This window comes from Anas acuta, chromosome 10, assembly GCF_963932015.1.
Source record: "Anas acuta chromosome 10, bAnaAcu1.1, whole genome shotgun sequence".
Taxonomy (NCBI): domain Eukaryota; kingdom Metazoa; phylum Chordata; class Aves; order Anseriformes; family Anatidae; genus Anas; species Anas acuta.
Genome location: NC_088988.1, coordinates 3726418 through 3749766, shown reverse-complemented (window position 1 = coordinate 3749766; position 23349 = coordinate 3726418). Strand labels below are relative to the sequence as shown.

At 38.9% G+C, this 23349-nt stretch overlaps 1 protein-coding gene across 2 annotated transcripts; it reads right to left on the bottom strand.

Moving 5' to 3' along the window:
* Positions 1-3717: 3717 nt before the first annotated feature.
* On the bottom strand, positions 3718-21303 carry KCNG4 (potassium voltage-gated channel modifier subfamily G member 4). 2 transcript variants are annotated; one of them, XM_068693122.1, is made up of 4 exons: positions 20950-21303; positions 20204-20334; positions 19284-20083; positions 3718-4503 (listed from the first exon to the last, which is right to left on the bottom strand). In XM_068693122.1, exons 3-4 carry the CDS (start codon positions 20031-20033, stop codon positions 3718-3720), a joined length of 1536 nt encoding a protein of 511 aa, XP_068549223.1. In that variant the 5' UTR covers positions 20034-20083; positions 20204-20334; positions 20950-21303. The 2 variants fall into 2 exon arrangements, with proteins under 2 accessions (XP_068549223.1, XP_068549224.1); XM_068693123.1 differs by lacking the exon at positions 20204-20334.
* Between the last annotated feature and the right edge of the window lie 2046 nt (positions 21304-23349).

The following is a 23349-nucleotide window of genomic DNA, read 5'->3' as shown; positions in this document are numbered from 1 at the left end:
TGAACACGCTGTTTAGCTCAGACAAGCTATTGCTACATAAGCAAAATAATTTACAGAAAGGAATTTAACACTTTCAGTAAAAATGTGCTGAAATTCAGAAAACAGACTCCATTCAGGATACTTGAGTATTATACTGGCCTTTTATCAGTTTTAATTTTAACATATGGCTAGCTCATCAAAGTGGAAACTTTCTGTTGTTCTTTCAGGGAGTGTGCTGTACTTCTCTTTTCCTTGACCTTCTAGGTTTTCATCATTTTTTATAGATAACTGCAATGTACTAGAACAAATTCCCGAAAGGAAAAAAAAAAAAAAAGGTAAAAAGATTGCATTAAAAATAAAATTAGAGGGGGCATAATCTGTAAAACTTTTATCAGCAGACATGCTTAATGGTTCATAATAACTGCATAAATTATATAATTAGCTTTACTGTTTGTGTAAATATGAAATAATATATATATATATATATTGACCAATATAAATTTAAAATAGCTCAGCTCTAATTTATATTTAGAATATGCATAATACTTAGGATTAAATTACAGAATAATTCACATAAATAATGTACCATTCTCTCCAATTAATTTGTGACTTAAATAATAAATCTAATCTGAATTATATATGCATGCCAGTGACTGGATGCAAACTTCAGATTGCCAAAGACAGATAAAAAGCAACTTTCAGGAGATCTAACAGTAGGTTGAAGTTATAAAATACTGACCCCATGAAAGTAACGGGACTTCATTACTAAAAGAATACATCCATTTTATATAAAGCTTCTCTGCCAGAGGAACTGATGAAAGTCAAAGAGGAGAAACAGCTGGAGAATGGCTGGGAGTTACAAGTGCTACAGAGAGAATTTGAAGTAATTTGCAGAATCCCTGAAGAAATTACAGTTAGGTCAGAGCAAAGGTCTTAGTCCTTCAGTACTATTCCAACATCATAGGAAACTTGCGTTTAGTCCATGATCAAAACCAATTCACTGTGTTTTGGTTCTGAGTCAGAATGACACTTGGAAGGGTCCTGTATTGCATTTCCCTGTGATCTTGTCCCTCTTTTTGGTGTCCCTAGCTGGTTTGCAAAGCAGGATATCTACTGATGGTCCCAGAGAAAGCATTGTCATTGGGAATTTTGTGGGTCCTTCATTATGCAGCAGAGATCTTGTTTATAAGAGTTTCAGTTAGAAGTTTAAGAAGGAATGTAATGCCTTGATAAGGGCTGAGGAATGTGGTTCCCACTGGGTAATGGGTGCTGGTCCCCTGCATCTTCTAGGATTTAGATTCAGGGAAGAGGCTCTGAACGAAGAGAGGAAGCTGGATGCCAGGCACCTAAACTGCTCTTTTAATTAAGTCTAGTTATGAAATGATATGTACTTGGCAACAACAGTATCTGCTAATTGTAACTGCTTGTTCTGAATTTGTTACTCAGTTGAATTATACGGGAACTAAATGTTCCCCTCCACATATTTTTTTTCCTTTCCGAATAACACAGTGAATCATGAAGGACATTTTCTATGAAAGCTGGTGCAGGCCTGACCCAGAAGTAGGAAGAAATTTGGTTAGAAATGGAAATGTGTGGTACGGTCCTGATTCTGCCGAACATACCAGCATTTACTTCGCTGTTAAATATTGGTGATTTTTATTTATTTATTTATTTATTTATTTATTTTTTACTTCAAGTTTCCACACATTCTTGCACTGTCTTCAACTCTGCCAGAGCAGAGGGATAGACGTGTGCTGCAGTGGGTGTTTTGGTACTATGCGATGGTTTTTCCTGAGGAGTTGAAACAACCCTAAAGAAATACAAAATCCCCAGGAGAAATGCGGGTGGCATGACATGCCTAGGAGCTTGGAGGGGTTGAGGTCGTGGTCCTCATCTAGGCTGGGTTTTGTTTGGTTTCCTACCTGAGTAGTCCTGTGGTAGAAAATCACTGGCAAAAATAAAAGTTAATAAATAAAAATAAATTATCAGATGGATTTATGCATAAAACAGCAGAAATTCCACCTGTTATGTGACAAATAAAAATTCCTGTAATCTAGAGTCTACTTGCTCCAATTGTGTTCCTACATCCCATCTATAATCTGCTAGAGTTTCCCTGCTTTAGATCAGAGGGTCAATAGCAAGATAAACCCAAGAGATTAATTTGAGTCACGTGCTGCAAACTGTGCCAACAACTGTGGTTTTCTCTACTTAAGCTATAAAGCACAGTGAGGATAGCATCGAAAAACTGAAACTCCCGAATGCCTGCCCGAAGTTGCATAACTCTGACAGTGACTGTTTGTGTGTCCACGTGGGAGGCTGGTCACATGCCTGGAAGTGTCCCCTGGGCTTTCGGGGACATGCCCTGCCTGAGCGCGGTGCTTGCTGAAAACTGGAACTCAAGGGTCATCTCACTGAGCTCAGCTTTGCTGCAAGGTCATAGGGAACCTGGCAGGATTTAGGAAATGGAATAATGAAAGCTGAAAATCTGATTAAAAAAATTAATGAATTGCTTCATCTCAGTACTTAAATGCATGTCAAAGTTCTGCAGATACCACCAGGACTGCTTGTAAGCTGAGGACCCATGAGCTGACCAGGTCCTGTACACATAGATGTATGCACAAACCCGACTTTCGTGACTCGGAATAGGTTTCCACTAACTGCATTCACGGCATCTAAAAGGTAGAATTATAAAATATCATCTAGAAAATCTCAAGAAGTAGCATTTTTGACTTCTGTAGGCCTGTATTTTCTGGCTAGACTGATGTACGCCAAGAGGGACATCTTTTATTTGCATTAGGAAATCACTCCCACTGCCTCCGGCAATCATTCCTCTCATTTTTGCTATTTATACATTTGAATACTTCTGAGCTGTCATTTTATTTTTGATAACTTTAAAAATTATTTTTCTTCTAGAAAAGCCAACACCATTCAACTAAAGAGAAAAAATAAATAAAAATAAAAACACAAACTCAATTATATGTTCTATAAGTTTGGGTTTTTATTCCTTTTTTTTTTTTCATTTTTTAAGTATATGAAAAAAGTTTGAAAACTTCTGTCTAGTATGAAATGTTTCAGACTGCAACTGTATTTCAAGCAAATTCTCTTGCAAACACTATGTGTCTTACAACAGTAGTGCAATTCATTGTTTAGAAATTGATCATCTGATTACAGGCAAACTTTGAAAGCTTTCACATACAGTGCTTTTATTATAAGCTTATTAGTAGCTTTAGATACAGAGCTCAGATTTATATTGAGGCTTCTTCTGTATGCCTGGCCGATGAGCATTGTATAAATAACACTGATGCATAGCCCTGAAAAAATCCTTTTTAATGCTTGGCTCAAGGTGTTAATTGCAAAGAACATTGGAAACTCAAAGGCAAATAAAATAACAAGTGTTATTTGTGCCAACAGAAGCGGTTTTGTTTGCTATTCATTCGATATTAGTTTTTCAGCAAGATATATAGCTGGCAGAGACAAAGTTGAATCTTACCGTTAGTCCTAGTGAAGCATGAGTATTTATTTATTACCGAATAAACTCTGACTTCTGACATTCTCAAAACCTCCGCCTTCGTAATGATGTGTTGGAGCCAGCTGCATTGGCTTCTACTGCTTTGTTATACCTATCCTGGCAGAGAAAAATAGTGTTGCAACCTAATTTTCTTGCTTTGCTTTATGTATTATGTTGACATACACGTATGTATTTCTATTCCTATTCTTGGGAATGTTTTACAGCAAGGCTTAGTTCCCCGTGTAAATGTATTTGATCGGTGATGCTGGCTCCTCCAGGATCAAGCTGTCTGTGTCATTGAAGGTGTCACTTTCACCAGAATGATTGGCATTTTTTACTCTGTTTACCCGAGACTGCAATCGTTCATGTTCCTTCCTCAGCTCTGAGTAGGAATGGGAAAAAGTGTGGAATATTGATGTTGCAGGAAAAGACATGATGAGAATCCCACTGAGGATGCTACTCAGAGCTACCATCTGGCCCGGGACGCTCCGTGGCACCATATCTCCATACCCCACAGTGGTCATTGAAATGATGGCCCACCAGTAAGAAGCAGGTATGCTTGTGAATTCAAGCACCTTGCCTGATTCGTTCTCAGCAAGGTAGACCAAAGGAGAAAAGAGAGTGACAGCCACGCATAAGAAGAGTAAAAGCAGGCCAAATTCTCTTGTGCATTTCCGAACTGTGAGGCCCAAAGTCTGCAAGCCCAAGGAGTGCCGGGCAAGGCGCATTACATACAAGATCCTCAAGGCACGTAAAACCCGTAGCACCAAACCAACCTTCTCCAAATATGTGTTGCTGCTTGGCCTGTCGTCTGCCTCGTTTGAGTCATCCTCTGCCAAGATGAGGGAAACATAATAGGGTGAAATAGCCAAGAAGTCAATTATATTCAGGGGCCCTTTGAAGAACTGACACTTGCTTCTTGCTTGAATGAATCGGAGGCAGAACTCCAGGGAAAACCAAGCCACACAGATGGTCTCTATGACGAAGATGTAATAGCACTTCTGGGAACACTCACCCTGACGCAAAACAAAAAGAGAATTAAATAAAAGAACAGTCTGTGAGCCAGCATCCAAAAATATTAAAGAGGCAGCCATGCGTACCTTCTTGAGTCACTAACATCAGAAATAATAAAAATCCCAGCTAGCAGGTTGTATGGTAGCTGTCTTTCAACAGTGAATAGGAGGTAATAAGCACATGAAATATTTAGATAAACAGATATACTGCCTGCTAGTTTTATTATTTTGCTTCTTCCAGTCCAAATGCATGAAACTCTGTTCTGAATATGAGAAAAACTCAACTCCTTCTGAGCATACAGCCTGTAAATTCCAACTTGCAGCTCTCAGACAAATTAATTTAAATTGACTGGTTCATTAACCTATACAAAAAATGTCTCTTCAAAAGAAAGATTAACGTTCAAAAGTCTCTGCAAACTTCTGGTGCTGTTCAACGCATGGTGCGTTTGCAAAAGTTGGGTACTCTGGTGCAATTAAAAGTGGTTCAGAGAGACTCAGTAAGTCATCTGGATCCTTCACTCAGTTATCTATATACAAATCATGTTTTTATATTTACACGTTTTATAACTACAGTTGAAAGGAAAATAAATACCCTCCTGTAGGCAGAACTTCTTGCCCTGAAGAATCCTCTCCCAGTATTAAGACCCTATGCTATGAGCAGTACTTTCCTTGGTTTTGTTATCAAAGGAATTGCTTTAGTTTGCTACCTCAGATTCACACTTATTTTATTTTATTTTATTTTATTTTATTTTATTTTATTTTATTTTATTTTATTTTTTTTTGAGCTTAAATTAAATTCTTTTGCTCTATTGCAGTGAAATGAGGAGGAAAATGTAAACTAACTCCTGATTATTTGGGTAAATATGAGAGTACGGGAACAGTTCCTTATACACTATTATCCATTCACAGCCACATTTCACAAGCAATTTTGATGAAAAACACCATGGGAAACACATACTCCTATTATTAATTAAAGTTGCTCACAGTGTTCAGTTACGCTCTGCATTGAATGTGATGTTGTTTTCAGAGTGTCCTTTTTGATAAAATTGCAGCTATTCTTGAGACATAATATTTTTTTAGTTGTTCAAGCACTGAACGTGCAAAAGGCAATATTATAAATAAACCTATATAAGAAATATAAACCTGTATAAAAATAGCCTGTAGTTCTGTCATCGTTATCACATTATGATCCTTGGTTATCTGGGATTCCACAAGTAAAATCATAATAAATCCTGTACTTTTTTTTTTTTTTTTTGGACACCTTGTCAGAACAATTCATCTCTTTGGGGAGTTAGCACTCTTTGGGGATTTTTTCTCTTTCTGTACAGTAGACAAACGAGATCATAATTTCTTTCAAAATAGACATCTCAAAAGGTAACAAAGACTCAGTTCTGCTAGAGTTATGTGTAGATGATGAGGTTATAGCCCTATTTGAAGTCATTGCAGTGACAGTACCTAGAGTGCATTGATGTTTGCAGAGTTGCTGAGTTGGCTTAATAAGATTGCTTGTGATCAGCAATTGTGTTATGCAGTGTTCACGTTTTTTCTGTTGTAAATTATTTGTACAGCACAGCATGAACTCTTCACAGACCTGCCTGTGGTCACTCCAGTGACGTGGCCTGTGAATTATTCATTGGTCCCATCAAGATTTATTTTATTTTTTGTTAACTGGGCTGAATTCCACTACATCTGCTATTTATCTACCTTTATACATTTACAGGTGATGCTGCTCTCAAATCATTGTGTAGCTTTTATGATTCCTTCCTTGGAAAATACAAGAAAAAATATCGTTTGCTGGGAATTTTAACTGTTACGATCTAGGATGCCTTTTGAACAGAGTATGTAAGTTAAGGAGTAGTGTGGGAAGAACTGTCTGGGAGTTTTTTTCTTCTCTCCAACCTCAGTTGCCTCAGTAATCCCCATGGGAAGTTATTTGTGCTTAGAGAAAGCAATTTGTGCAGTCAGCTTCCCAAATGCATATTTCACTTTTCAGAAGAGCATTCTTCAAACCAAACTTTTCAAGAACATAACTGTGCATTTTATTTTTCCTTTGTGCAGAACTGTGGGTATAAAGGATGGTGAGTTCTCCCCTGTTAGCACACTTTGTCTTTTTTATATACTTTGCAAAAGACACTTCAGAAATGTTTGTGTATGATTCAAACCAGCCCCTTTTGCTTCTACTTCTGCAGAAATCAAGAGTTACAGTGTCGCAGTCTCTGACACTGATTAATGCAGTGAATTCTGTGCTTGGTTTCTTTTCTTTTCTTGCTTTTTTTTTTTTTCTTTTTTCTATTTTCTTTTTTTAAGAGATGGAAATAGGATGTGTTTGCCTCAGACATGCCTATGCAGGATGAAAGCATGCGGGAAAACCATCCCTGTTTATCTTGGAGGCAACTGATTTATCCATGCAGCACCATAGCTGTGCATGGAGGTGACTAGGTTGAACCCTAGAAATAACACAACTGGGCAATCATCCTACTGCAGGGCCGTTTCACTCCATTCCATAGTGTTGCTATACAATTAGTTAGTCAATCCTTGTACAATGTCTGCCAGAGATGTCCAGGCCTCTTTCTCTGCCTCTCTGCTTATTTCTCTACTGGCAGTGTCTAGAAAGAGTAAAACATCCTGGATAAGCATATGCTCACAAATTTCATGTGGCGAGATAAATTTAATCCAAAGAATTTCTATGTGAATGTTTTATGTATTAGGAATATTTTTATTTATTGTGTAATGTATGTCACATGTTTTATATAAGCTATCCCTCTCTAACACCAGTCATTTTGAAGATTCTTGTTTCTTTTGAATATTCCATTTAAAGCAGCAAATATTGTAGTAAGAGGGGAAAGAAGGAAACACCAAATACCATGGGCAATTTCTGTTTCTCCCGGTATTTTTAAGGAATTCAGACCTCGTAGTGCTTTATGTTCCACCTACAACTGTTGTTCAAAGAGCAGGCAGAATAGCACACTGACTTCAAATACTAAGTACTTACCAAAATACAGACAACTCTATGTCAATGGTAGATTTCAGATTTGCTATTGTCACCAACCTCCTATCGGATGTTAGCTACTTTCCGTGAATTGTCCAATTATGAGCCAAATATTCTGATCGATGAGAGGTGTTTTGCAAAAATGTCCAATAAGAGAGTTTCTGTGGAAAAACAGCTTCTATATATCTCTTCTTTTGGAGCAAAGCAAACACATTTGGGAAATTCTAGTGATCGAAGGCTGCCAAAGCAAAACAAAATACTCCCTCTCTTGCCCTCAATATTAACTAGAGCAGAATTCTAAGCTTTTATTTTTTTTGAGTCAAATCTATCACTGACTTTTTTCTACTCCTGACTGTATTTTTATACCCGTAGTATCATGGTGTAGTAGAACTTATAAAAGCATCAAACCAATGCAGCATTGATCATGAACATGGAGGGAATATGAGGTTTTATTTATAACTGACCACAAAATGTTTTGGGTGGGATTTTTCCACAAAATCCTCTGAGATGTTTTACACTATCATGACATCAATCAGTATTCATCCTGTCACTGACTCTGATGGGAGAACAGTTAGAACAAAGGTAGCCGTGAGTGAGTATCTGACGCTTTATACTTCCTGCAGATTTACTTCTGACTAGTGCAAGAATTTATCAGGATTTATGGAACTAGTCTCTAGCTGAATTCTACAACGTATGGTGTGAATGTAATAAAAAGTGTGCCTGGTATTGATTTCATGCATGAAAAGAACATTTGGTTGAGCAACAAAGGACACAATGATTTGTATATAAAAAATTGTATACTGAGCCTGATAGTTTGAAATATTGAATGATTTCTTAAATTTATATACCACCTCAAAGAAGTAAAGTGGCTGTTTCAAATTTCTCTGCCATCAGAGATAATAAGCAATTCATAGTTCTTTTTCATTATTTCCTTCTGCTGTATAAGGTAATGGCTCATTTTCTGTGTTCTGTTATGTATTGGAATGTTTAGAGCGTTACAGTAAAAATATTCATTTTAGGATGCTTTTATTAGCTTCTCTTTAGATATGAAAACAATGGGCTCATAATAAAAAGTAGGAATGGTCACAGTGAGTCCTGTTAGCCCAGTGCCCTATTCTACCAGCCTGAGAAAGCATGGTGCCCAAGACAAGTCTCCTGGCTTCTGTTTTCCACTCCAGAGCTTCCTATGCTGGAGGTGGTGTTTGTGTTTTTCATCTATAAAGTTGGGTCATTCTTTTTGTCTGCTGCCTACTGCATGCAGACTTGCTTCTTTCTTTGCTTTGAACTAAGTTCCTGTTGGTTCCATCTAATGCCCCTAAGCTCTCATACTGGAAAGGACACTCAACAGTCAATTGATATTTATTCATTTCCTGCTATTTACAATTTTGTAGACTTCTATCACAGTCCAGGTCATAGCTTGTTCCTGTCCTCAGGAATTCTGCCTGCCTTAATGAAGCCATTCCATCCCTTTTGCCTTTCTCTGGCCCTTTTTTCTTGTGAGGTGCAAAGGACTGGGACTGCAGTTTTAAAGCCTGGGTGAACCATGGGTTCATCTAGTCAAGTCTATATCCTGTTTATAATCAATAATTCTCTCTATATATTTTTTTATTTTTTTTAATCTACTCTCCTTACAAAAGTTTAAGCAAATTGAATCTACACAGGAACTGTGCTTAGAATGTAGTATTACTATTATGGAAAAATGTTTGAATTCTCATAAGCTTTGCTGCAACTTTCTTGCAGTACATTTTTTGAAAGGATCTGAGATTCAGGAATTCGGCACCTCTGATGTCAGCACTGGCTAGAGTGATGCGATGCATCTAAATCACAGGACTTAATTGCACAAGTGAGTTTAGAGAAGTGAAATTTATTCCCTAACTGTGAATTCAAGCTAAATGAACTTGGGATATGTGCCGCTCACAAGATAAGATAAATAAGATAAATTTCCTGGCCAAGTGCCCTCTTAGTTTACCAGGAAACATTAATTAAAGCATAATGACATCTAGGTTAATAAACAAAACCAGATCTTAGAATTATGCTGTACTATCCCATTTTACAACTGATATAAATCTCATCTAGTGAAAATAATATCTGTACATGCATCAATAGCTGTAGCAATGCCCAGGGAAACTGAATCAGAATCTCCTTTGCAGAATATATATCTCATCTGTCCACCTTGGTTTTCATATGCAATGTACTTGTTTACATTTTCTAGACAAGAAGAAAAATTATTATTATAAACTCATTTATAGATAACTGGATAAGAGCACCAAGGAGCTGTTCTCATGTCCTCAGGATCTTCTTTGCACTGGCTAGTTGTGACCTACTTGGTTTCACTCTGAGGCATTTTATAATTAAAATATGCTAGGGAAAACCTGTTCTGAATCATTACCTGACCTGTAGATTAGTTTTCTACTGCTGAAGATTTACCCCCGTTTTTATGAAGTGGATATTTAAACTTTAGAAGGACCAGTAATATTACTTATGGATCTGAGGTGATAAAAGTCTTTAAACCCAGTTAGAAATCATGATTCAATCACTACATGCAAGCATTGCTATTTGCAGGGTACATTTATGGAAACCAGCTGGCTCATCGACATAAAACAAATAAGTGTTGGACAGAAAGGATCTGAAACCTCTTCCCAGCTAGATCCACCCTTGATGCAGTTTTGATTGCTTCTGAGTAAAGGCTGTTTTGGTGTTCAGTCACCCAGAAAGACACTAAACAAATACAAAGCAAAGCAGAGAAAAAACTCAATAAAGCAATATGTTTGACTCTTCTTGATTCAGCCTCCTCTTGGAGCTTTAAACAGTGACAGACAGTACCTGGACCTGCTTAGTACTCTGCAGTTGAGGGACAAGCTTCCAGAAAGTCATCTTTCACACCAGAAATGCCTGGAACCGTGATTGGTACAAGGTCACAGTCCACATCTGCTAAACTTATCCTGGCATGTCCCAATTTATTTTGGCACATTCAGATACAGCCAGTTACTGCTCAGATCCTTCTCTCTGGTCCACACACTATATTGTAGACGGAGACCAGTGGCCACTGAAATGACAGCAGATGGGATCAGTCTGTACTGAGGCTACTGACCTGCCCACTGCCTGTTTGCTCAGGCTGACTGCTGCCCACCACCTGGCAGGGAGTCTTATTGTAGCCAGGTGCTCCTGCAGGCTGGCCTTTTGGCCCCCACAGAAAAAAAATAAAATTAAAAAAATAAACCCATTCAGCTGTGCATGTATCCTCTCTAAGCCCAAGGTTGACTTATTTCCTGGGCAAGGTGCTGTTTTCCAGCCTTCTGCACTTCTCAAGGTTATATGTGGGCACTGCATCATGGGCTGTAGCTTGTCCCCAGAGAATTCCCTCTGTGGATAAAAATGCACGGTAATGTAGCAGTGAAAAAATCAGCTTCAGCTCTTCTCTCTCAGACAGTGGGTCTACAGAGTGAGTCTACAAGTCTGGAAAGTCATTAAGGTGAAGTGGAACCAGACCAAGACCTTTGCATAGATCTTTGTATTACCAAGGCACCAAACCATCTCCCAGGTATTCTTATCCCACTCTGTGTCAGGAAATGAACAGACGCAGGAGAGAAATCTCTTTTGGCCGTAAAATGACAATTCAGTTAGTAAGTCTTGTACCAGTCTGCGTTCCCTGCCTACCTGGAGCTGTGGGATCCAGCTGCAGTGCTGGAGGTACTGCTGAATCACTGCGACCGCATTGCTGCAATTATTTGAATAATGAAACCATGCTCTGCTGAATCAAATGATGGTCAGGGAGAACTTGAAAACCCCATGTTATGGATCACTTCAAAACTTGGATTTATGATTACAGAGCCATGCAATGAAATCAAAAGGTTTACTGCCTGCTGAGAGAGAACTGTAACCTGATTTACAGAATGATGAGCTGGTTAAAGGAGTGCTGTGTATTCTGATCACAGAACGATTTTCCACTCATTTTGCTTTATGGGAAAGAAACCTGGACTTATGAAAACAATTGCTCTAACTAGTAAATTTGAGGAAACTAAACTACTAGTGGGATTATATTAATGTGGGCATTACAAAGAACATAGTGGAGGGGAAATTTTTATCTCTGTATCCAACACAGATCATCCCCTCTGGGGAAGAAATGTAACTGAAATAAAATATTTCGATTAACTCTTAAGCTTTTGTCCTTATTCTGCAAACACTGTGAGAATCAATCTGAAGAATTTCAATTTGATCTAAGCCAATTGGTGACCCCAGAACATTTGTATTCAGAGAGAGATGTGGAGGTATTATCTTTTTCTTTATTTCTCCAGTAAGAAATCTAGCAGACTTCGTTTTGTAACTGTGAGAAAAAATACCCAAAATGACAGGTATTTATCTGGGACTTAGGAGGAAAACTTTCAATTTCCAGTTTTACTTCTGGTCAAATCTTTTGTACTGTTGCTGTTTCTTCTCTGCTTCATCCCACCTGCATCGTAAGCTCTTTGCAGCAGAGGTACTTGTTATTGCACCTGTGTACTGCAGGGCGTACAGCAGGGCCCCACATACGGCTGAATCTGTTTTAAGTGAAAATACTGGTGCTGACAGGAGGAGCTGACACTGTGGGAGTAAGCACAGCATATGCAGTTCGTAGCTCTGAAGCTGCAGTGAAATTAGCAATTAGATCTGCTCGTGCATCTTCAGAACTAAAATACCAGATTCTGATTTTGGCTGTAGCAGTACGCTGAAGAGTCCTCAGAGATTTCTGTCACATTCAAAGAGGAATTTCTACAGCACAGAGAAATTTGGGTGGTTGTTTATTTTTAATACTTGAAGCATTACTTCTATGAATTTGAAGGATACATTGATTCCAAATAGCATTTTCCAAAGATAGAGTGCCTTCTCCATGGGAGGAAATACCCATCTTCCAAAGAAAGCATTTATTAGGTAATCATCTGTGCTGAACCCCCTGAGATGACTCAAGTGAGGAAAGTGAACAGGGTTTTTCCCAGTGTGGCTATTGCAAACTTGAAAGCGTAGAAAGGAGAAGAAAGCACGATTCCCAGGGAGGAGCACATGTGCCAGCACATAGAGTTGCAGTTGATTGCCTGCCTGTTGCAGAGCAGCTAGAACAGCTGGGGGTCCCCCCAGGATAGCGTGCAGAGCCGGGAGACTTAGTGCTGTTGGGATACAGCCAAAGCTGGATGAACATAAGGCAAACTAATAATGTCTAATTGTGCCTTCTGAACGTTGGACCTTGTGCTGGCAGAGACAGCTTCTGAAAACCATGCAGAATCCATTTAGTCACTGAAATGGAGTGTCCAGAGCTTCTAAAGAAAATTGCTCTCTGTGGCAGTGGATGTGAGCTGAGACAGGGATGTTCAGCAACATCTGTCCCCCCAGTGCCCCTCTCCAGTTATATAGAGCAGGGCTTAAGTAATGTAGGCTTCACCAATGTTGTTGTATATATTATATTTAATGCTGAAATATGCAATGCTGTTTGTAGGCACTTGGACTACAGTTGCTAATAGTGTGCAACTGTTAAATGAGTGTCTTAACATAATGGTCCAATTTTGAGGTCTAAACTGTTGACATTACTGTATGGATATGCAAGCTGTAAAAATGTAAAAACAGGTATGTCCCATAGTACAACAATATGTATATATATGTCAAAGTATTTCAACATTTCAACATTCAATTTTCTGTTTTTTGTTTTGTTTTGTTTTTACAGCTTATGTTTATATCTTTATTCAATTGTAATTTAACTAATTCAACCTGTTCTAAGTGCACCTAGTAGGTGCTTTTTTTGGTGCCTCAGTGAAACACATTTTCATATCTTAAAATGTTGGAATATTTTCTCATTGAAATGGTTAGAAGAAATCAGAGCTGTACTGAATGACTAGATAATTTAGTCACGTGAGTATTCACAATATGTGTTCTGATAAAAAGCCAGAAAAATTCTTGGGCAGATGCAATAAAACCAAAGCGTGTCCAGCTTTACTTTGTTCCAAGTAATTTCAAGTCATATGTATATACCAATATATTTGTAAATAGGCATGGACACATGTGCCTTTTTGGTCTTACACTTTGAAATGAGCATTTCAAGTATTTCTGAAAGTCAGAACTTCATTAATCTCTTTGCAGTAGAACAAGTTCTGGGCCATACTTTGTGTGATATATAACTTGTGTTAGAAGATAAATTTGAACATAGAGTTCCTGTTAAATACCCCTGCTGGTCAGATATAGTCTAAATAGTGCCCCACTTCATTAATAGTACTCTTAACTACTCCTTGAAAAAAAAAAAAAAAAGTTATTGTTCAGCAAGAATCATTTTGCCCTGGATATTCAGCTAGAAAATTCTTTTTTTTTTGATCAGTGTTTAGACCCAGTTATTTAAAAGCTATAAAGTTAGGAGCCAAGGGTATCTGTCAAAATTCAGCTCTCATATCCTATTTAACAAAGGTGATTGCTTCTACCGGTTGGCCAAATTACACTTTGATGGAGAGTCTTATCTTTGCAGGCTGCAAGCTGTAGGACTGGGTTTGCACACCTCTCAGTGACACTCTCTATATGGCTTATTATCTTCTCCAATCATTCCCAAGTCCTTCAAGTTTTCTTTCAATAAGTGCACTAGTGAGATTTAATGTTATCTGCAGGTTATGGGCAGGGTTGGAGTATAATGTTATAATGTCTTCACAATGGATTTAATAGCTTGAATGCTGAGGATATATCTCTTGCACACATATCTTCACATACTGAACTGGTTAAATGCAAGTCAATGTGACGTTTTTTAATTACCCCATTTAGCTGCGGCGATAGTAACCCTGGTGAAACAAATGTCTTGTCTGATTTTCTTTCTCTTCACAGGAAGACCAATAAATTGCTTTTCCTCCTATAAACCACTGTAATGCCGCTTTTAAAGAAAATGTGTTTCTCGGCAGTTTCCTCTAGGTTACAAGCCAAATAGGCCATTTTCAGAGTGATACAGACAGCAGCAGCAACATCAAGCATTGAAAAACCTAAGTCAGGGCCTCCAGAATAGGTGCCCAGAGGAGCTGTGGGTGCCCCATCCCTGGCCCAAGGCCAAGCTGGATGGGGCTGGGGGTAGCCTGGGCTGGTGGGAGGGAGCCCTGCCCATGGCAGGGAGGTGGAATTAGATGGGCTTTAAGGTCCCTTCCAACCCAAACCATTCTGGGATTCATTCTATGATTCTTATAATGATGTAGAATGAAATATATATATATATATATATGTATTTAGAAATGGTTCTGTTTATTATATATCTCTGTGGGTTTTTTTCTTCTTTTGTTCATGTTTTCTGGATTCTCAGTATAATCAGTGACCAAAAACATAGTCTTTTAAAATGAGTTAGATTTCCATGTAATCAAATGACCTCATGAACTGGAGCTTCAGCAAATGAATATACTAAGTCTCAAGATAAACTCATTAGGCCTGGCAATACTGGTTGTTTTGTATGTTGGTTCTCTTTCATTAGCTTATATACAATACCTAAAGCAATTACAGGCCTATCAAGATCATTTAAGAGCAGACATAAAAATGAATATTAACAAGGTCGGACCACTCACTTATCACTGGAGAACAGAGGGAGAACCGAAAATAGATGTTTCCTTTTCCTTTAACTGAGATGTCATATAAGTGTAACTTTTTGGAGCCTTCTGCATCAGGAGAAAAAGACATCATTGTCACCAGTGCTGAGGGAAAGGGAGTGGAAATATCTGAGGTTTCTTTTTCTTCTCTTTTTTTAATATTTTTTTCCCCTGACCCTAATTTGCTTGCCTTTCCTGAAGAAATGTCCTTGCTGTACCTTTTCTGCTGAGTCATTTCTCCAGAGGATGCCAATTTTAGGGACTCATTAAAAGAAATCTCTTCAAAAAAAAAAAAAAATCCCAAGAGTGCTTCAAAGTAGATAATCTTCCTTCCCTTCTGCATTGGTTTTGTTCCATAATTCACTGGTGTAAAGATTTTTTTTTTCCCTTTCCCTTTGGATTAGATGTGCTGGGCATTGCCTATTTCAGTTATACCCCCTGGATCCTGATTGAATTTTTATGTGGGACTGAGACTTCTGGGGGGACTTTGATGGGACTTTTGCTTGGGCCCTACCAGACTCATCTTAATTCCTTTGTTTGAGGAAAATGTAGATTTTGTTGCTTCAGCTTTCTTATCCTAAATAGGATTCAACTTTGTAGTTCTCTCAGGCTTACAGCTGCTACCTGTTTGGGTCAATAATAAACTATTATTTTCCCTGCTGCCAAATATGCTTTCTTTTTTACCTCTACTTACATGTGTGCCTTCATTACTACATTTTAGTGATGCGGTATTTGCTTCCTTACTGAAGACAGTTTGCCCTCCATAAGGAATAGCTGAAAATATCCTATGCAAAGCTATATGAATATTGTATATGAAATTTCAGTTGTTTTATGCAGATAGCCTAATTTGTTGTCTTTCCTTAGTAGTGTGTATGATAGATTAATCTACACACCTGCGTCACAGTCGGGCTTAAACTTGAAATCACTAGAGCCTCACAACTTTACCTCTCTAGAGTTTTCCCAAACTTTTGACCTCTTCTGCCTGGGGCTGTTCCCTTCACATCACATATTTTTATGATATATAGTTACCAAATTGTTTGCTCATCTATCTCTGTTTTTATTTCATCTTTCTAAAGAGGAAATTCCTAAATGTCATCTGGATTATTCTCGGGGATGTGTGTGGTGTCAATTTTAGTAACTTGCTCTATATTTTGCTTTCCATTGGATGTCTATCTTTAGGCCAGCCCCCCCTCCCCATTCTGCTGCCCATGAGGACGGCTCCTTCCCTCCCCTCGGGTTGCCAGGGTGACTGGGCTGCCCTGGTGCGAATGCTCCTGCCTTGGCTCCTTGCCATCCCTTTCCCAGAGACCATACTTTTCACTTTCCCTCGGGTGGTGAGGACTCCTCTTTGCTCTTCTGCCTGCCTGGGCAACTCTTCTTCCTCCTAAGCCAGCCCTGGCTTAGCAGCTGCTAAAAGAACAAGTGATTTAGTGATTTTGTGTGCCTGCAGGGTGGGATCAGCCAAGCCTCTGAGTAAAGTGGAAGTGACCTTGTATTATTTTTTTTTTCCTTTTTTTATTTATTTTTTTAAACCTGATTCTTCTCCTTGAGCTGGAACCCAGTCATTTCTCCCTCTCTTAGTGTGGCAGTGATGATGTGAAAAAGGAGCCTACAGTGGTACATACTCGCCAGAGGTAAAGCCTTTTTTATTTGTATTTCAGAATGGATAAATTCTATTTCCAGTGTTAATGACATTGGAATATGGATTCTTAAAATACTTTCCGCACATTTATGCATAGAGGTTTTGTCAAACTTTACCTCTGAAATGAATAAACCTCAGAATGGGGCATCTTTAGGGTCAGGTGTGGAATTACAGGCTGTGCAGAAACTTGATTGAAGGAGTTTGACTGTTTTCTGTCTCTGGGCAAAAGGATGTCAAGTGATCTTTAAGTTCAGCCCCCAGTGCCAAGATTTCAGGTGTTGCATGCCTGTCCCAGGTTTCTGGTAAATGTGGCCTCATTTTGTGGGTCATTTTCAGAGGTCAACCAGTGAACAATTTGAGCACCAAGTCTCAGTACAGACTTGCAGTTTCCCTGGGTGTGACTTGGTCACAACCAAGTAGTATTTTTAATCAAGTTCTGTGAGTTATTTTTTCAGTTATAGTTGGGATGCTCTTTAGAAATCCCTTTAATAAAATCTTAAGTATTGCAGGCTGAGAATGTAGGAATGGGAAATATCTGGCAGCTCATATTCTGTGCTTTTCCACAAGGTGTGAGTATTCTGTCCCACATATTCCACTATATTTTCACTGGCATAGTGTTAAATGGTTCAAATCCTAGGACTTTCAATACTCTTCTCTATGCTTCTGGGACACACTGACAAGGTGCACTAGTCTGGTGTTGTAAGTATAAATTATGTGATGTTTCCAACTATTTGGACAAGGCTTTTCCTTTGCCCAGGTTCATCCTTCATCCTTTCCCCTGCACATTAAGCAGTCCCACTTTTGAGTTTGTTTTAGTCCAGTCTGCTTGTTTTTAAAGTATATTCATGTCAATATCTAAGGAGTAACGTTGTCAGTGTTTTATAGAAAGTCTAGGGACAGCAACTACACTTCAGCTAGCAGATATACCTACAAACCTGAACATCCTTCCCTTTCTAAAATGTGGTTAATTATTTTCAAAAACACATAACATATTTCATCTACCTGAGATATGATTATGTCTTCTTTTTCTTTTTTTTTTTTAATTTTTTTCAAAAAAAGTATTTACAAAAGATTTTTCTACAGTGCTTGGAAAATGAAAATTAAATGCATCAGACTGCTTCCATTAACAAAGTTAGTGAGAAGCACTTCCTAGAGCAGAGTTTGTAATGTTTTTGCATTTAACTCTAAGATGATATTCTATATTTAAAATATTTCCTTGGAAGAAACATTGGAACAGGGTAACATTTTTTTCTGCCAAAAGTAATAGCTGTGGAAGTCTGCAAGAGCACCAGACTTATCACTAAAAGGTAATAGTTTTTCCATGCAAATATAAGTTAATATTTAAGGAGTTAAATAGAACAGGGAATTAAAGCCTTCTACACAGTCCTTAGCTTTATTGGAAGACATCAAATATCATAACATCCTCACCATGATTATGCTGCTTTGAATTACTACTTGGGAAATAAAATTGATATGTATTGTTGCATATACCATGCTGTTCTACAAATGTAAAAATGATTTTATTCATTAATATACAGTACTTTGGGGAGTGTCTTATCTTAGTGGGGTGAGGAGTTTATTTAATCTGATTTTGCTCACTACTTTTGGAAGGACAGTTTGCAAATGAAGTGAAGGATTCATTAAACAGACTAGCCAAGGTTATTTGATAAATTTGAACATTGCTACATCTGAAATAACTTCTGATTTTTACTTTCCTCCATTTTATTATTAGAATAACAAATATTTATCATGCTGAAATACAACAATATTATAAAAAAGATCATTCATGTATGATACAGACATGACTTATTTGCACTGAATTACTGTGCATGATTTACTTGAAAAGGCTTTATATGTGCTTAGCAGTTCAGCTAGTATTTGGCATCACTCCTACAATACATACATATATTTGTGGGCAAATATAAAGTTCTATAAGCATGGAATCATGATTTTTGGAAGCCCAGCATTAAGTATCTGTTTCTATGAAAATTGTTCATGTATCTCTTATCCTTTAATCTTTATGCAACTGTTGAAATGTAACATTGTTCTGGGAAGAAAATAATGAATATTTCTTCCTCTTGAAAGATTTGACTTGGTTAACAAAAGGGAAGACATCTGGCTGTTTTTAAAAGTAAAGCAGTCATAGGAAAACCTTTCTTTTGCTGATGGGTCCAAACTAGAGATTGGTTATAAATGAGAGTAAAGCATGTTGAAAACTCCACAATGTGAGTTTGAGTCTCAGTGTAATAAGTTTATAACTTACACTAGCAAATGCTTTTTATGAAGGAAAACCAATGCTGTATTATAGAGCTGCAATATCTGTTCTGTCCAGAAACACTTTGATATATTTTTGCTCACAGTTAGTGAAGTACTTTGTTAACATTATTCTTGAATGTGATTTTGAAACTGATTTTTAGCTATTATTGTGTTTTCTGTTGCAGAGCATTTCATTACTGGGGCAGTTTTGAACCTCATTGCTATGGATTTTCTGTATCTATTTCATCTTTTTAATGATGTATACCTAGCAAAGCAAACAAATTTCTTTTAATTCTGTATTTAGATCAGTTATAAAGGACTTACTTACCCTGTCTTCTTCAGCTCTTAAATCTGGCATTGTACTAACACAAAGGCTTATAGCTGTGGTGGCCACAAAGAGGATGGAGAGACAAGCAAAGACTTTGCCTGGGAGTCCTGACTGGGGATTTTCTACCATATCTCTGAGTCTGTTCATAAACTGTCCGAATTTGGTTTTCTCATCCAAAACACAAGCAGCTTCTTTACTCCTCCGGAGCTCTTCTTCTTTCCGTACCTCAGCCAACTCCTGCAGTTTTTGAAATAGTTTTCGAAAGCAGCAGTTCTCCAGGTTGGTTTCCTCAATCCCCCAGTATCTCAGCTCCTCCTGAAAAGACAAGGCACACGTGTCTCTTAAGAGCATCAGCTTCCCTGCTGCTAGAAAGCTGACAATCATCCCAAAAGCATTGGGGTTCCTGTCAAAGAAGAATTCGTGCGTGTCTTCATCATAATCATCACACAGCTGAATAATTTCTTCATAGCTGCTGCAAAGCTTAAGTTTGCTCAGTCTGGTCAGGGGAAACTCATCTAAAGTACTCCAAGGTAGCAGGTACTTGATGCCTCCAACATTTATCATGATCTCTGTCTTTAGATCGACTGCAGAGACTTGATCGGGGTGGTAAATCCTCCTGGCTCTTTGGTAATGAACCCCTTTGACAGAAGGAGTTTCAACGGAGACAGGAAAGAAATGGCTCAAGGAATTACAAGAAGCGTAGCTAATGTTACTATAGTCTTGGTCACTGCCTCCGGAGAGAATAGGCATCTCTAAGAGTTCTCACTGGGACATCCGAAATGGCATCAGACCAGGATTATCTGTCAGCCAAAAGACAGGTGAAGAAGGAGAAAACATAGCAGAAGTTATTGCAAGAGAAAGGGTGCTTCAGGCTACTTCTACACAGAATTAGCGAGTGTGTGTGTGTGAGTAAAAGTCACCTCTGTGCTTCTTCCTGAAATCTGCAGCCCGTGAATGCGATTTCCTTGGCAGCCTCATTGGTTGTCTGGCAACACACAGACACGGAGGAGAGCTAAAGCCTCATTCATAATTATCGCAAAGGGTCGGATGCCTGCAAATCCAAATGTGAACAGATCGGTCCCTTCTCCCAACACATCGTGGTCACTGCTAGATCACTGCCTTTTCTGGTGGGTGGCACATGGCTCTCGTGCTCCTATAAACCCTTAAATACACACTAACTCAACTAAGCTGCTTAATAGTTATTAGAGTGGTCAATTACCTGCCGTCAGCTGGATGTGAAGTTCTTAATTGCTTTAACTTGAATGCTCAGATTGTAATTCCTCTTCCTTTCACTACTCGCCTGTTTTGCCTGCCTCTCCGGGGCACTGTGAGCATTAACGAGTAGATGTTTGTAAAATGCTTTAAGAGTAAAATGCTGTTTAAATGACAAGTGTTCTTATCCACCCAGTCACTGCAAATCACTGGTAAAATACAGGGAATGTTTGCCCACCCTACAGAAAACTTTGTTACATGGACAGAAAGCAAAGTATTCTATCAGCTCAGAGGGAGAAAAGCAATTGAAATACACATTACCAACCTCCCCCCCTTCATCCTTTCAGGAACAAATCCCTGGTTTTGTTCATAATCTCCAAAGATTCACAGGCAGTTATTACCCCAAGTCAGAGAAGTACAAAAATCCCAAGGAAACTTCCCCAAAGTTACTTACCACCGTGCCACGGGCTGCTGCCCAGTGCCTGCCTTCGCCGCAGGTGAAGTATACATGCCGTAAACTGATCAGCTGAGTTACAATCCAGCAGAAAGACCTGGGGATATTTTATGGTATTGATTACATAAAAAAATCACTGTAGTACTCTGGAGATCAAAGTCTCTTTTCTCTTTCTCTGCTTCTTCCCTGAAAGGGGAAAATATTTGTATGTGTTGGTATAATGTATGTTGTACTAATAGATCCTTTGCAAAGGAGACAGCGTCCTAAGTGGCAGCTCCTCTCCTGGACTCGTGGGGCTTCCTGGTGAAATATGCTGAGTGAGAGCTGCAGGATCCTGCCCTCTCCCTGTCTCTCCTCTGTTTCCCTTGGGACTGTCAGTGTGGTCCTGAAAGAGGAGGGGAGAGGGAAGGGGGAAGGGCTTAGAAATAATCTCTCCAGCATCCCTCCGTCTATTCAGCAGGCAGCAGGCAGCAACTGAGTAAGAACACGGAGACAGTCTCCGACTAATCAGGTTTAGCAATAAGTAAATTCTGATGAACCTGCTTAATAAAACAATTTTAGTCCTTATTAACTCCTGCCATTGTTGTAGTCATCCCACAATTGCTTGCTCTGGCGGCTCCAGTCAGATTCCTCGGGAGCAGTTTCCATGTCCTGGGTCCCTCTTGAAACTGAGATTTGCTCTTAATTATCCCTATAGGGAAGTTTGTTGGGTCCATGGATGCTGGGCCTCAGCATTCCTTTAGCTTTTAAGAAAGTGTTTTCCTCCCAGAAAAAGAAAGGGTCTCTGGCTTGCAGAGAATGGGTTCTGATCACTCTTTGCAGCTCTGTGGTACTTTTCCAACAGCCAGGAACTTTCTCCTCTCTCCTGTACAGATGATGGGAAATCACACAGGACCCTCTTCTCACTTTCTCATACGTGGCTGTGGGGGGCTGAGCTTGCTGTAACATTTTTGGGTTTCATACTGCTGGTAGGTCTTGGGCTGCCTCAGCCTAAAATGACATGGATTTGACCCGTATTCTGCTGGCTTGGCCTCCATCAGCAGGTTCAAGAGGCCTATGAGTAGATCTTAATGACAAGTGCCCTCACTAGTATTCCTAAATTCAGTGAGAAATGCTTTAGTTTATACCCAGTGCAGCTGAAACCCCTAAACCCAAATCCCATTTCTATAGGATTTTCATGTCCCGCTGTGTGTACGAAGAAGCGGCTGTGTTTGGCTCACAAAGCTGTGTTTGTGCCATTTGCACAGTGGGTACAAGGTGCAGGTGGTGCCCTTTGCTTGCACTGAGCTGTTTGCCCTTGTGATGTGTGTGGGACTTGTGCACGGCTGAACTGAGGCACCTCGGAAGCAAATCCTGCAGCTGTTTATCAGTGCTGAGCGATGCTGTGGCACAGCCTAGGACAGGAAACCTTTGCTAATTGGACCTTTTGGCACATCTCTCTTGGCCCACGTGGTGCCCAGAAGATTAACTTCTTATCAGGCTTCACCACTGGGGTTTACGCTCAGGCCCTAATTATGCCATTTACTGAGAAAGACCAGATAGATGCCTGAAGGCAACTGAGTTCTGGGAGCACAGCTCAAAATCACTTAAATCCTACCACCTTTGTGCAAGACGCAGTTTGCTCTGCCTATCAGTCTTTCTTATGGATTATTTTTGCAAAGAAAAAGCAAACCTATTCTAATTAACTTTGGATGGATTGTTTCACAAAAGGATAAAACCAATTAGCATTTCCTTCTCACCTTGTGAAGCCCTTGTGTGGTTTTGCTAAAGGTTATATTTCTGGAACTGGCTGACAAGAAGGTGAATAAATCCAAATCAACGAGTAAATCTTGTACATAATTCAGTAATTTGAGTGTTATACTTATTTAACAGGAAATGCATATTTTTTAATGTTTAATTGTTTAAAACTTCATCTCCAATACTGGGCACCCTAATATTTGTTTTACTGGGACTTGCAGCTGTGTCTGTAGCTAGATCAGGACCTCATTGCCAGAACTAGAACCATATCAGTATCTGTCAGTCAGTCCTTAAGAGCCATCTGTCTTCATAAATGAGACAGAAAGGAAAGAAATATTTTTATCTTAGTTTTATTAGCAGGAAATGAAGACACCAAAAAGGGAAATGCTTTATTTGGTGTCTGAGGAAGCCAAGCCCTGAACCCATCTCTGAAAGTCTTAAATATATAGCTTACTCCTTGACCCGTCCTTCTTCTCTGGCCAGTCTCTGCCTTCTGCTCTCCCAGATCCTGCTACTATATTTATAGGAGATCTTTCTTAATATTTCAGCTTCTGAAATTGTTAATGCCAAGACCATAAAACTGAAGTCTATCCCCAGGTGCGAAATCATATTTCTGGCTCAATTCAAACCTCTGCTGACTTGCTTTTACATTTATTTATTTTT

Bases quoted from the DNA above. Each gene is read 5' to 3' on its own strand.
- KCNG4 (XM_068693122.1), bottom strand. From the start codon at position 20,033: ATGCCTATTCTCTCCGGAGGCAGTGACCAAGACTATAGTAACATTAGC. The intron at 4,504-19,283 runs GTAAGTAAGTCC...GTTTTGCGTCAG, and splicing joins TAAGAGCTGAAGAAGACAGG to GGTGAGTGTTCCCAGAAGTG.